Below are 13,992 nucleotides of genomic sequence, written 5' to 3'. Positions count from 1 at the left end.
ATATTTTATGTAGCAACTTTACCTCCTTGAGCAACAGTAGCCAGGTCAATGGAAGCATTCTTCTGTCAACCTAGCCATGTCTACACCAGGGGGTAGGCCTGCATAGCTACAATGCTAAGGGTGTGCAATTTTTCACGCCCCTGAGTGACATAGCTTTATTGATCTAACTTTTAATTTACGTTAAGGCATAACTCTTGACCCCAAGGGCCTTTGTTCTCATGTACGTTAATGCCCCTTCACACTGAAAACGACATCCATTTACACTGCCAGAATGGTGAAAATGAGAATCTAGCCCCCTACGCCTACAGTCTAAGGCCTGAACTTCTCTTAAAATTAGCTCGACCTAGCTATGTTGCTCTGAGCTGTGAAAAATGTTGCACCCTGAGCCAACATAACCCCCTATGTAGAGGTGGATAGGTGGATGGCAGAATTCTTCCGTCAACCTAACTACCACCTCTCAGAGAAGTGGATTGACTACATTAACGGGAAAACCCCTTCCGTCCGTGCAAGACGTGACTGCACGACAGCGGCACAGCTGCAGCACCGTAGCTGCGCCGTTGTCACAGATGTAGTGTAGACATACCCTATGTCTAACAGCTTGTCCACATGCAGATTTGAACCAATTTAACTTAAGAACTGTTTTTAAACCAATGTGCCTGTGGGTGCTCTTATTTCAATTAGAAACGGTTTTAAGCTAAACTGAAATAAGTGTGTCTACACAGGTTTGCACCAGTTTAACTAAACCGATACAAGTTTGAATGTAAACAGTCTCTGGGTATGTCTGCACTGCAATTAGACATCCTTAGACCACTGACGGTGGTTCGTGGGGCTGTTTATGTAATGTAGCTGTTGGGGCTTGGGCTGCAGGCCAAATGCTGGGACCCTTCCACCTTGCAGGGACCTAGAGCCTGGGCTCCACCTCAAGCCCAAACGTCTATACTGCAATTAAACAGCCCCGGGAGCCTAAGTCAACCGGCATGGCCCAGCTGTGAGTTTTTAACTGCAGTGTAGACATACCCCCTAAGGCCACAGGTTCAGTTTCAAGCTACGGATACCTTTGGAACGTTGGGCTGCGCATATTGCCAGCCATTCACTCAGTTGGGAGTATTACTTTTCAAATACCGGGTTAGAATTGATCCAGCTGTTTGTTGCCAATGACAGCCCTGATGCTGCATAGCCTGATACACATGCTTCGCTCTACGCACTGCGAGTAGTTCCACAATCACATGTGTAAGTCTTTGCAGGATTCGGGGGCCTGAACAAGGAATTGTGACTGCTCAGTCCCATTCTGGGATGGGACATCAGAGAGGCAGCACATAAGCTGATCAAATTTTAGCCAGCTCTGAGAGGCCAGATTATGTTGGCCAAGCACCACAACTCTATCCAGCAGCAAAATTGTTTTCCCAACCTTAAACTGAAACATCTGTAAGAAACAAACTACAGCTAATACGATAAATTACATTAAGATAATAGACAATCCAGGATTTCACTGTAATTAAGGTTCTATGCGTCAGAAATATCTGCTTGCAAAAGGTGCAGATATAGTTATGGGTTTGTTTGAGATTGGTTGGTTTTTTTTTTTGGGAAGGGCTTATTAGTGACTCAGAAGCAGTGATGCCAAAGTCTTCTGGGATACCAGGGACCGAAGAGAACCAGGTCCTTCTGAGCTGCTGATAGATTGACAGTGCATGGGAAAAAGGAGAAGCTTTGGAGGAACAACAAGGCCAGTCAGATAGAACTGCAAGGGAGAAACAAATCGAGAAAGAGAGAGAAGCAGCAGTTATACAGTCGAGAGCACAATCAACAAGCAAAAAAAGGCTCTGAAAGCAGAATCAAAGAAAGATGAATACTGAAGATTAGAGGTGGGTAGGTGTTGTAATATGCCACCTGCCAGATACCACCCAGGTGCTGTCTAGCCATTCCTAAAACCAGATTCTGGTACCAGCTTACTCCACAAGTGGCCCCACTGACCATTCATGCAGGGGAGGTACTAGTCAACATAATACAGCTAGTTGACATTTTTCCAAGGAAAAAATATTCTTTTCATTGACAAATGGCTCTGTTTCAAAAATGGAAACTTTTCACACACTTTTGTCTATTCTTCTTAAAGTTTTACCTCTTTTCAACGGAACCCCAAACCAAAAATCTTTTGGTTTTCAATTTTTCCTTTCCCTGCACCTCCTTTTCAGCAGTAAAATGGAAACATGGAGGACAAAGGGAAAAGGTGAAAAAGGAAGGGGAGGGCAGCAAACCTTATAACTTGATAAACACTTTTGCAACAAAATTCAAATTAAAAACAATAAAATTACTTTCTTTTGAAACCAGCCTTATTTCTGTATTATTTTGTACTCTGTAATACAAAAAAATTAATATTTTTTCCACCTCTGAGCTGGCCTTTAGGGCTTAATAGAATACCTATGATAATATTTGTTTGCATTTATTTAGATTTTAAAATAATAATAAAAAAAGGATCCATAACTCTAAGTACCCTCACATCATTAATAAACACAATGAAGTCCCAGTAGCATTAAGTAATCATTTCAACAGACCCCACCTTTCATCATTATGAGAAGCAATAGTATCAAAGGACTTCACATATAGGTAAGATATGCCCTAGTAGACTTCATGAGGTCTGCTGCTTTCCTGCCTTCCAGGGTGGTGGAAGGCTCTTGCTTGGATTGCATGTACACTGCTGGAGGGATTAGGTAACCTGGCTCAAGCAAGCCAATGAAATAGTGCGGGACAGCGTTCAGTCAGTTGCCAGGCAGAGGACCTAGTATAAATCACTCCTACAGTGTGCTCAGTACAACTGACCTAGTGCTGAATCCTAGTCATGACAAATCTAGCCTCGTGTTTGAGTGGCGAACCCCATCACTCCAGTCCTGGCTCATTCAGTAATGTCTTGCTCTGTGGCCTTTGGGTGCGTTGCCGGGACCCCAGTTTAGGGAAGCCCATGCTTAAGTCCATTCCTCCTCAGGGGAAAAAAAAAGTGTTTACATCCCATTGACTTCAATGGCATGTGATTGGAGATAAACACATGCTTAAGTGCTCTCCTGAATAAGGAATCTTAGCCTCAACTACCTCAGTTTCCCCATGTATTCCAGGGGGATAATAAGCATGTCCCTATCTCACAGGGGTTAGTTAGTTAATGTTTGTAAAGAACTTTGAAAATATAAATATTGTATAATGTGTTCTCACAGTAGATTGATATTTAAGTATTTTTCATGGCTTGCTCATACCACAGGGTAGAATGGCCCTTTAAGAGAGGTGGGCTTAGCCCTACCTGTGACTAACCCACAGCCTCCCGGGTGAGGGGTCTGAGGCCAGGGATCAGGTGATAGCCTGTAGGTCACCTGGTCCTTAGATCAAGGCCAACAAACAGCTCAGCTGGGAGGGAGATCTGTAGGAGACCCTGGGTCAGGGGAAAAGGAACTGGTTGACTTGCGTTGGACTGTTTTGTTTTGAGGAATAAACCCATCCCTGAAGAAAGGGACCGAAACTCAGATGCTGTTGGGAGCTTTATTTGATGCACTGGCTGGTGAGCTGGCCCACCAGTTTATACCTAGGCTTCTTTGGCACAGCAGCTGGAGGACATTTTCTATTAACGGGGGTTTTATTGAATTTAGGCTTTTTAATGAGCAAACAGGATGTGGAAGTTTAGAGGAGGGCTAGTGCATATGTCTGTTAGTGTGAATGACCTGTAGTCTGAGTCTAGGTACTGATTACCCAAGTTTTGGTGAATCATTGAAAAACAAAGTCTGTTGCCAATTACAAAACAGCAATTTAATTCTATTTACACAATACTTCCTTTCCAGCATCGCTAGCATTCGGTACATCAAAAAACAACATGCTTCAGAGATGATTTGGGGGAAGAGGGAAGAAGTGTCAGATGTGACCACACATCATGCTGAAAAGCAATTTTAAACATTCAACATGTCATAATGCACAATGTACACACGTGGTCCAAATTTTCAAACTGGATTCTAAATTATGCACATCCTAAATTTTACAAGTTCAGAACATGTGTGTTGCAAACTAGGTAACTGTCTCTCACTATCCTTATGTGTGCATGCTCATCTGACTTGTACATGTTGGTGGACACATGTACAAGAAACATTTGCACGTATAGTTTGAGAGGCCCATTTGAAAAGCTGGCCATAAAAGCACATGATGATCTCAAGAAAAGACAATGGTGCATCTTAGATTTGGCAAAGGACAAATAATTTGGCTTTTCGGATGCACATGCAAGATTCTCACTGAACTCAGTGGATTCTGGGATAAGATTTGTCCTTTTGGTATATCCTTTTTACTTTCGGAGCTCAGATATCTGTGTAACATATAGCACTTGGAGAGTTTAATTTTCCGTCTTAAAACTTTCTATGGCAAATGTATATGCAACACTGACAGAACAAATTTAAGAGCGGAGATATGAAGAGAGATTAGGAATGCAGTAGAGACCAGTAAATCCTATATGGGCATAAAGGTGAAATGTAATGAACAAGCAGGGTGTTAAGTTAAAGAGGAGAGATAAATTATGCAAGGGTACCAATCAATAGGAATATAGATGATTGGATGCTCTTCTAGATACAATGAAAGATTGAAAGAAGTCTAATATAATTCTGTCTCTAGTTCCTTTTTTTACAGCTGCCTTCTTAACCTCACATACAGAATTTGTACAGTCATGTATGGTTAGTATCTTGTTTTCATTTTTGGTTTTTGAGATACAATCTTTTCCATGTCTGAAATGAGTTTTCAGCTGCAGCAAACGGCAAAGACCTGGGAGCATTCCTGCTTCTGAATCATAGCTGTGTTACTAAACTGTTTAGGTTACAGGCTATAAGGGAGATGACACAGGTATCATATCCTATTTCATGATGTTCTATATTTCACAGCCTGGAGCACTCCTCATACCAGACAAAGAAGTCCTGAGCAGTAGATGAATTTGAGCTTCAAGTTTTCACTGTAGGTCTTGCTCCGTTTGCTTTAAATTGACAAGTTATGATCTGCAGAAATTCCCATGGAAACCACAGTAACAAAAAAAAGCTATAAAATACTTTGTTCCTCTGAATTGTTGTCCCGCTTGTAGGGATCAGATGTCTGCCTTATTTTCCTTACTCCTGAAAAAGCTCAAATTCCCCATTACACGGGCTTTTCCAGTTGTAGTTTTATCAGTGATTGTCTAACAATAGGAGTGAGAAAGCAATTAGTTCTCTAAATAACAATATTTCATCCTAATTTGAGAGATGCCTGTACAAGCCCAATCCTGCAAGCTGCTGAGCACCTTTGGCTCCCTTTGACTTCACTAGCAAGTGAGGATAGGTCTCATGGCTGAACCCTGTTCTACATTCCAGAGTTAAGTCGATGTAAGGCAGCTTATGTAGACCTATCTCTGTAAGCATCTACATGAAAATGTAGCTCCCTCCAGTGTGACTTGCCCTCCGTGAGAGGCGTAGTGCTAAGGCCGATGTAGTTAGGTTGACACCGTGTCAGTGTCGACATTGCGTTGCTTACATTAACTGTTCCTGCTTTTCAGAAGCTGTCCCACAATGCCCTACACTGACAGTTAATCAGTGCAAGTGCTCCTGGTGGGGACGCATACCACCGACACATGGAGCATAGTGTGGACACGCAAAAGCGATTTAATTCCTGAGGTGGCTGGACGTGGACGTAACTTAGGTCGACTTAATTTTGCAGTGCAGACTTGCCCGGAGCTTATACTGAGGGCTGGTCTACGCTGGAAGCTTACACCAGCATAGCTACATCTCTCGGGGGCGTGAAAAATCGACACCCCTGAGAGATGTACTTAAGCTGACCTAACCCCCTGTGTAGACAACTCTAGGTCAACGGAAGAATTCTTCCATAGCCTACCTACCACCTGTCAGGGAAGTGGATTAACTACAGGGACGGGAGAACCTCTCCTGTTGCTGTAGCGAGTATCTACTCTGAAGCACTACATGTACCTAAATACAGGTTTCAGAGTAGAAGCCGTGTTAGTCTGTATTTGCAAAAAGAAAAGGAGGACTTGTGGCACCTTAGAGACTAACCAATTTATTTGAGCATGAGCTTTCGTGAGCTACAGCTCACTTCATCGGATGCATACTGTGTAAAATACAGAAGATGTTCTTATACATACAAACCATGAAAAAATGGGTGTTTACCACCACAAAAGGTTTTCTCTCCCCCCAGCCCACTCTCCGGCTGGTAATAGCTTATCTGAAGTGATCACTCTCCTTACAATGTCTATGATAATCAGGTTGGGCCATTTCCAGCACAAATCCAGGTTTTCTCCCTCCTCTTTTTCCCCCCACACACAAACCCACTCTCCTGTTGGTAATAAATAGTGTCTCTCTGAATTTGCAGCATATATCAAACAGATCCCAAAGCGCAGCCTGAATAGCTGGGCTGTGCACTGGGGAGCAATGCAGGAGACAGGTCGATCATCTTCTCCAATAACCTTCACTGGGCAGTAGCAGAGACCTCTTCACAGATCCTACCACAGCCTCCGGGCTGCATGAACTCCCATGCATGGCTCCTGCAGGCTGCCTCCGGGGAGGACAAAGGCAGGTGTATGCATGTGTTTGCCTCTGCTTCACAATATATAGACTGTCATCCCCAGAGAATGTCACCCTCCCAAATCCTGGCCCTGCCACCCCAGAGACAGGGACCTTGCTAGTTACACTGCATCTGGGGATCTGTGTGTGTGTGGAGGAAAGGAAAAGGTCTCTCCGCACTGCAGAAAGGAGCATGTATGCAGAGCTCTTAGGAGGGACACTCTGTAAACTCCCCCTCTCAGAGATACTTCCAGGGCAGAACAAATCCCTTGGTCAGTGATACATATAGGTGAAGGGGTTGTCACACTACGTCCCACATTCTTAATAGAAAAAAGAAAAGGAGTACTTGTGGCACCTTAGAGACTAACCAATTTATTTGAGCATAAGCTTTCGTGAGCTACAGCTCACTTCATCGGATGCATTACAATCGGATGCAAGTGAGCTGTAGCTCACGAAAGCTTATGCTCAAATAAATTGGTTAGTCTCTAAGGTGCCACAAGTACTCCTTTTCTTTTTGCGAATACAGACTAACATGGCTGTTACTCTGAAACCATTCTTAATAGAGATATTGTTATGATGTGAATATGGCATAACTAAGATGTGTTTTGTACAAGATGGGTCATGTGAGGTATCATTGGAAAGGTGATGATTTACTGAATATGATTATCCAATTTGTATGCATGTATCATTTCGGTATCTGAAGTTACGAATATTGACTATGTAACTATTGCAAGTGTGTTTACACCTGGGGAATGCCCACCAGAGAGAATGCTGTCAGCCTGGCTGGGCCATTAGGGAGAACAATAGGACTTTGAAGATGCTAATCTCCCACCTTCCTGAGAACTTCCTGGGATGCTGCAAACAAACTTTGACTCCTGGCTGTTTTGACACTGCAGGGTCATCTGATCATGTCACCTGGTACTGGACTCCATCTTGGATTATTAGTATTTTTCCACTAATAGGGGTGGGGATCAAACTGGGAAACAAAGGATTTCTGCCTCATGTAAATCCTATTTAAGGCAGGGAAGTGAGTTAATCAGGGCTCATTCTTCACCAAATCCCCACCCCGGATGACTGCTGGAAACATCTAAGAAGCAAAGAGAAAGGGGGGGTGGAGAAGGACTGAGCCCAGGCTGGAAAAGGGGTCTGGCCTGTGAAAGAAATGCCTAAAACATTTAGGGTGAGAAATTAGTACATGTAACCAGTCTCTTTAACGTATTAAGCTTAGTTTGTGTGTTTGTTGTATTTGGTCAGTAATCTGCTGTGATCTGTTTGCTATCCCTTATAATCACTTAAAATCTATCTTTTGTAGATAATAAACTTATTTTGTTTTCTCGAAACTCAGTTTGTGGAATCCATAACTGGGGGGGTGGAGGGGCAAAAAGTTGCGCATATCTTCCTCCACACTGAGGGAAGGGGGGTGATTTTTATGAGCTTAAGTTGTACAGTTTTCTGTGCAGCACAAGACAAGACAATTCCCTAGCTGAGTCTTGCCATGCAGAGCTGATTTCAGTGTCTGTGTCTTTCTGCAGCGGGGTGTGTCCCCACCTGTGTGCACTGGAGGAGGCCTGAGGGCCTGGCTCAGCAGGACAACGTAAGGGAGCCCTGACAGGTGAAACAGACAGGCTCAGTGGTACCCCTGTACATCAGGTGGCACCCCGGAGTGGGGGGTAACCTGTCACGGAGTGAAAGGTCGTTCACGCAGCCCAAAGCTTCGCCTGACATTTGAACAAATCCAGAAACCCACTTCTGAGGTTTGAAAATAAAAAATTCTGATGTGTTCCCCTGCCCCCCAGCCACATAGTTTTTCATTTGTCAATCTCTGTTGTTCAGAAGTGGCCCTGAACCAGTGCCCATGCACAGTGCATGGTCTCACTGCCGGCCTGCCAGAGGTGCACCCTTTCAGCCATGAGCAAAGCCAAGTTTCAGCCCACCACGGGTGCCTTGTTTGCTTGCTTTACACTGAAGTGTTCTGTTCTGCAAAGGAAAAGCCTTTACGTTCTACACTGCAATAAGAACCCAAAGGTAGTCTTCAACTACCTGTCTTCTCATGTCTTCTTCATGCTTTGTAGTCATGTTTCAGCTCCTTCAGCTTGAACCTTTCCAGGTTCTCCACCTTCCATGCTGCTGCTGTTCTGGTGATGCCCCCATTAAAAGTGATAAATAATCAGGTAGCATTTGGGGCATATTCTGGCTATACAGTAGGACTCACCGGAAAGCATAATCACCTGGCAGGAAATTTCCCATGGTTTTGCAGCTAGACCATCATTGTCTATTCACAGTCCCACCACAAACTTCCTTCAGCAGTTATATCTTCTGGTGTAGCTGGTAAATGGCGCAGCACTTAACTGAATTAGCTCAGAATTAGGCTCCCGAGACTGAAATCTTATGTTTTATCATATACAGCCACACAGAGAATGTCAGAGAGCCACCTCTGGATTTCATTAAAGACAGCTGCAAAGAGAATGCCAGGCTGAGAACCAAGATTTTAAGAAGACAGCCAACACCTGATCATCCAAGAGAAAATTTGGGGAAAGCAGCTCCATGTTTGCAAAATGTCAGGAAACCAGTAATATGGGATCACCTTCCTTCAGCAAGAAAAAGAGCTGGGGAACCAGAGCTTGTCTTGGAAAGAATAGTTTTTGCTTGATACCATGTGGTCAGGATAGCATGTAACTACTGTAAAAAACAGAAATCCTAGATCCCTTTTCTGAAGCTGACTTTCCTTGCTCTGGGGTTTTATCAACAACAAAAAAACATACCAAATGGCCAGGACAGAGACACACATTTAAAAGGATTCCCCATCCGGCACCATACCCCTGGGAAACTCAATCCGTTATAATAGCTATGTGTGGCAAGTGAGCAAAGGAAAACTATTTTAAAAAATCCCCAAATAGATCCTTTCCTAGAGAACATTCGGAATAATTTTACATTTTTTTTTAAATTAATGGTCCAGTCAGTCCCTCATGTGGTGCTTTCCCTGCTCTGCCCAGGGAGGCTTTGGAAATGCATTGAGTCAGACAGGATTACTCAGAACCACTGGAGTCAGGGATGGAAGGGCCCAACAGGTCTCAATCCTATTCCCATTGAAGTTAATGGGGATATATGCATGAGTGAAGCAAGCGTAGCTGGGATGTGTATATTAGTCCTGGGACCTGTATGCTACTCCGTGGTTTGCATTACCATTTTCTACAACTCTCTTTGGATCCTGATGCTGCTGCCAGGGAAGCACATGGCAAAACTCCGATTGAACAGGACGGGGGCTGTCGACTCTAGAGTGTCACCAACTCTGAGAGGAGCTTAGTTTTGTTTTTGGTTTAGTGCTGGTGGCCTGTGATATACAGAAGGTCAGATTAGAAGATCTGGTGGTCCCGTCTGGCCTTAAACTCTATAATTCTATGAATTCCCCAACTGCTTCCTATCGCTGCAGCTGCCACGTGGGAAGTTCAGGCAGCTGAATAACTCTAGAGGAGAAATATAGCCAAGCAGAGAAATGGCCTGTTTGCAGGGACGCCCAACCTATGAACATCTCAGTGAGAATGGCTGGCTTTTTAGGACTTCAGGCAAGCTAGGAATATCTGTCTCCTATTTCCCCATCATCTTCATGCTCTGCTTTCTTTAATGAAGAGGGACAATGATTTCTAGTGTTTTTGTCCTGTCTAGATTTAAGTCTAGCATCTATGCAGTATCACTGTACAGTCCTGTACCATGGTGGGGCGGGAAATACCACAGAGAACCAAAACTCAGGAAGCAGTGTGTTTCAATGGTTGGGCCAGGGGACTGGGATCCTGGATTCTACTCACAGCTCTGCCACTGACCCACTGTGACACTTCATCCTCTCACTGCCTCAGTTTCCCCCATGTGTAAAATGGGAATACCAGCACTTGCTGTACTTACAACTTCTCATGGGAATGAGTAATTTTTGTACGGGATGGGGAGACTAGAGCTGGGCAAAATGTTCTGATGTCTGAAATTTCAGTTACTTTGTTTTGGGGGATTCAGAGGGAAGGAAAAAATCAGGAAAAATTTTCATGATTTCTTTCTTTCATGATTTGTCCTCCAGCTAAAGCAGAGAAAGCGTTAAAAAGCAATACAGTGACAATGACCTGTCACTTAGAGTATGATAGACAGGTTCCCCCAGCCACCGCACACATGCATACACGTCCGCACACATACAGCCAAGATTAATACTCACAGAATCTATGATCCCACGCAGGGCTTCAAAGCCATCATTCACTGGGAAGACATGATCCTTGCTGTCAGCAATTCGAGCCAGCTGACAGAACAGCAAAAAATAGAAAAACCAACAATGGTATAAATTAGCCAGCTGTCAGCAAATTAAAATGCGTCCATTTGCAAATAAAAATCAATACTCAGTGGAGTGTGGATTGCTAATATGCTGTAACTCTTTGGACCTTAGCTCACAGTTAATACCATGGGCCTGGTTCGTTTTAAGGGACCTGTGCTGGGAGTCAGAAAAGGTTTCCTGAAGTTGGCAGGTGAGAAGCAGAGGCCACGTGCCCAAGGGTGAATGATCACAGAGCCAGCAGCAATAGGAAAATGGGTAGATAGTGGGAGGCAGTGGGTCTGTGTGAGGAGGGGGGAAAACAAAGAACAGGTGGCATATGGGCATTTTGTGGTCTCCTTTGGCTGGAAAGAGAGAGGCCAGAAACGCCACACCGGAGGAGGTGAAAGACAAGTTTATTCGCCTTTGGAGTGCTAGGGGTTAAGGAGAATGGTGAGCACAGCTCAGGAAGAATGAGCTCTCCATGCAGCAGCTGGAGCAGAATCAAGTTTTATTTCTGCGACGGGGACATTGGTTTTAATAATTCTCTCGAACAGCAGGGGTAACATCACCCAGCGGCTTGGGGCTCAGCCTCCCCTGAAGCTTTACAAATTGGAGGCAGAGAACTAGCCACACACTCATCTCTAAGCCTCACAAGCCTCCCGCCCCATCACCCCTGTCGATCAGTTCTATGTATAATAAGAATTAAAATAAACACATATAGACGATTCTTAAAACAAACACACACACGCTCCAGGTTTGCGCCCACAGGGAAAAGCCCAGGCTATTGAGTGCCCTCTTCTATGAAGCAATGTCATTAAATTGCTTCGGGATCATAAACCAAGACATAGCAATGACAGTCAATGGGTGGATTTATAGTTTCCTGAATTCATTCTCTATGGTCTTTCTGCTGGAAGCTTCTGGGGTTTCGAACAACAGTGGGGCTTTATCATCGAACTTGAGTTAACCTCTCCAATGCCTTGATGACTTCAGGCTGGGCCCGTCTCGATGGTCAGTCCTCTCTCCTCCCTTTGCCTTTGCATAAGGCTTGTCTATATTGGAGATTTGTGCATCCAGGGTAAATGCACCAGTGCAAACCTCTAATATAGATGTGCTTCACTAAGGTAAAAAGTGTCTTGTGCCACTGCAGGTCTACCCTGGTTACAAACCAGGGAAAGCTGTGAGCTATTTGCACTAGGGGTCTGCCATGGGGAAGTTATCATGGCACAACTACACTAGTGCAAAAATCCTCAGTGTTGACAAGACCATAGAGCGGGAATCTAATTTCTCGCCACCTCCACAAACACTCTTATTTTCTTGCCTCATCTTACATTAGGGGTGGGACGTGAACGACAGCCCTGCACCCAAATACAACCACAACCACAAGCTTCATTGCAGACCAGGCCTATCTCTGGATCTTGCTGGCTGTTTTTAGAGCTCTGCAATACTCAGGGAATTTGGTTCACAGGAGTTAGTATAAAGCTTTTCTTTGTGTTTCCTTTGGGCAGGGGTGACATGGGGTTTAATCTGCCTCGAGGGGAACCTCATTTGACGTTCAAATGAAAAGCCAAAGACTCAGACTTGAAACCAGTAATAACCAGAGAGTTTTTCCTTGCCTACATCAAAACAATGAAACCCGCACTTGTCCCACATTAACTCAATCCTAGGCCCAGGTTCATTGGAAACCATCAGGCTCTTCACTGTACCTTCCAACAAGCTTAGCCGGGGTCTGTAGCTAAATCCACGATGAGATGAGTTTGATAAGTTTCTCTTTCTTTTTTATTATTCATTTTTCATTATTATTCATTATTCATTTAGATTCATTTTTATTATTCAGGGGAGAAAGAGTGCTGGGTATTTTGGACTGGACACTATGGCAAGTCCTAAAGGAAGCGGAAGTCTAGGAAGATTTATAATAACTAGGGGGAGCCAAGGTTATTGGAGTTTAACAGATGTCAATAATTCAATTAAGATCCCAGAAGGGATATGTATGGGCCAGATCCTCAGCTGGTGTAAATAGGAATAGTTCCATTGACTTCTACGGAGTACCCATCAATTTATGCTAGCTGAAGTTCTAGCTCTTATATGGACATGAATAGCACCTGAACTTGCCCCAGCCCGGCTCAGTTGAAAAGTCCACCCATAGCTGCTGTATGTGAACCAACAGCATATAGAAAAGGAGGACTTGTGGCACCTTAGAGACTAACCACTTTATTTGAGCATGAGCTTTCGTGAGCTACAGCTCACTTCATCGAAAGCTCATGCTCAAATAAATTGGTTAGTCTCTAAGGTGCCACAAGTCCTCCTTTTCTTTTTGCAAATACAGACTAACACGGCTGTTACTCTGAAACCTGTCAACAGCATATAGTCTACCTTTGCCAGAATTCCAAACAAATGGAAAAAATGACTAATTTACCTGTGTTTCATTGAAATCTTTCACCCCAACACAGTACACTGTGGCTCCCAGGTCACGAGATCGATTAGCCTGGAACCAGAGTGCAAAACTTTTAAATAAACAGGTACACGTTACAGATGCAGATTTCTGTACATTTGTAATTATATTTTTAATATCGCCATCCTGCTGTCATTCTGTCAGTGCAACCCTCCTCAAAATCAAGGACTAGGGGCATGATAAGGGACAGAATTAAAAGTCTCAGGGCCAAAAATCTACTCTCAGATCTGGATAGCAGATCTTAACTCTAACATTCTGCTCTCCTGCAGATGCAGAAGTTTGTCTATTCCTATAGTAGCTACTTGCATGGTAAACAAAAACAATGTATACCATTCTTGTATCCCACAAATCCAATTTCTAGCCATTCTAACTTAACAATATTTGCCCATTGAAAGTGTGCAGTATAAAACAAATGAAACAGGTTCAGCCCTCCAAGTTTATATAATTTCTAAGGACAGTGGAAGCTCTGGAAAAAAATGGTATGTATTGCTCCTAGGATCTATGATAACCATGGTATCTCCTCATACTTAGTGTAGGAGGCATTTCAGTACAATAGCGATTGCAGAGCTATAGCAGGTAGTTATTTACAATATCATTAAAAGGGGACGTGGAGAATTTGCACCAAAGAAATTCTTCTCTTTTGAATTTCTCTTTTTAAACCATTTATTTATAAGTATTCTGGTATTCAAAGTCCGTTAGGAAAA

At 43.5% G+C, this 13,992-nt stretch overlaps 1 protein-coding gene across 1 annotated transcript in view; it reads right to left on the bottom strand.

The window, feature by feature from the left end:
• The window catches only part of ANTXR1 (ANTXR cell adhesion molecule 1), a 179,000-nt gene that overhangs the window by 137,836 nt on the left and 27,172 nt on the right, over positions 1-13,992 (bottom strand). The window contains exons 7-8 of the mRNA XM_084615065.1: positions 13,253-13,321; positions 10,747-10,827 (exon numbers count right to left, since the gene is read on the bottom strand). Of these exons, the coding sequence (XP_084471191.1) occupies positions 10,747-10,827; positions 13,253-13,321 (150 nt within the window). The remainder of the gene's footprint in view (positions 1-10,746; positions 10,828-13,252; positions 13,322-13,992) is intronic.

This window comes from Lepidochelys olivacea, assembly GCF_965140295.1.
Source record: "Lepidochelys olivacea isolate rLepOli2 genome assembly, chromosome: 26".
Lineage (NCBI taxonomy): Eukaryota > Metazoa > Chordata > Testudines > Cheloniidae > Lepidochelys > Lepidochelys olivacea.
Note: the sequence above shows the minus strand (reverse complement) of the source record. Positions and strands in the feature narration are given on the sequence as shown.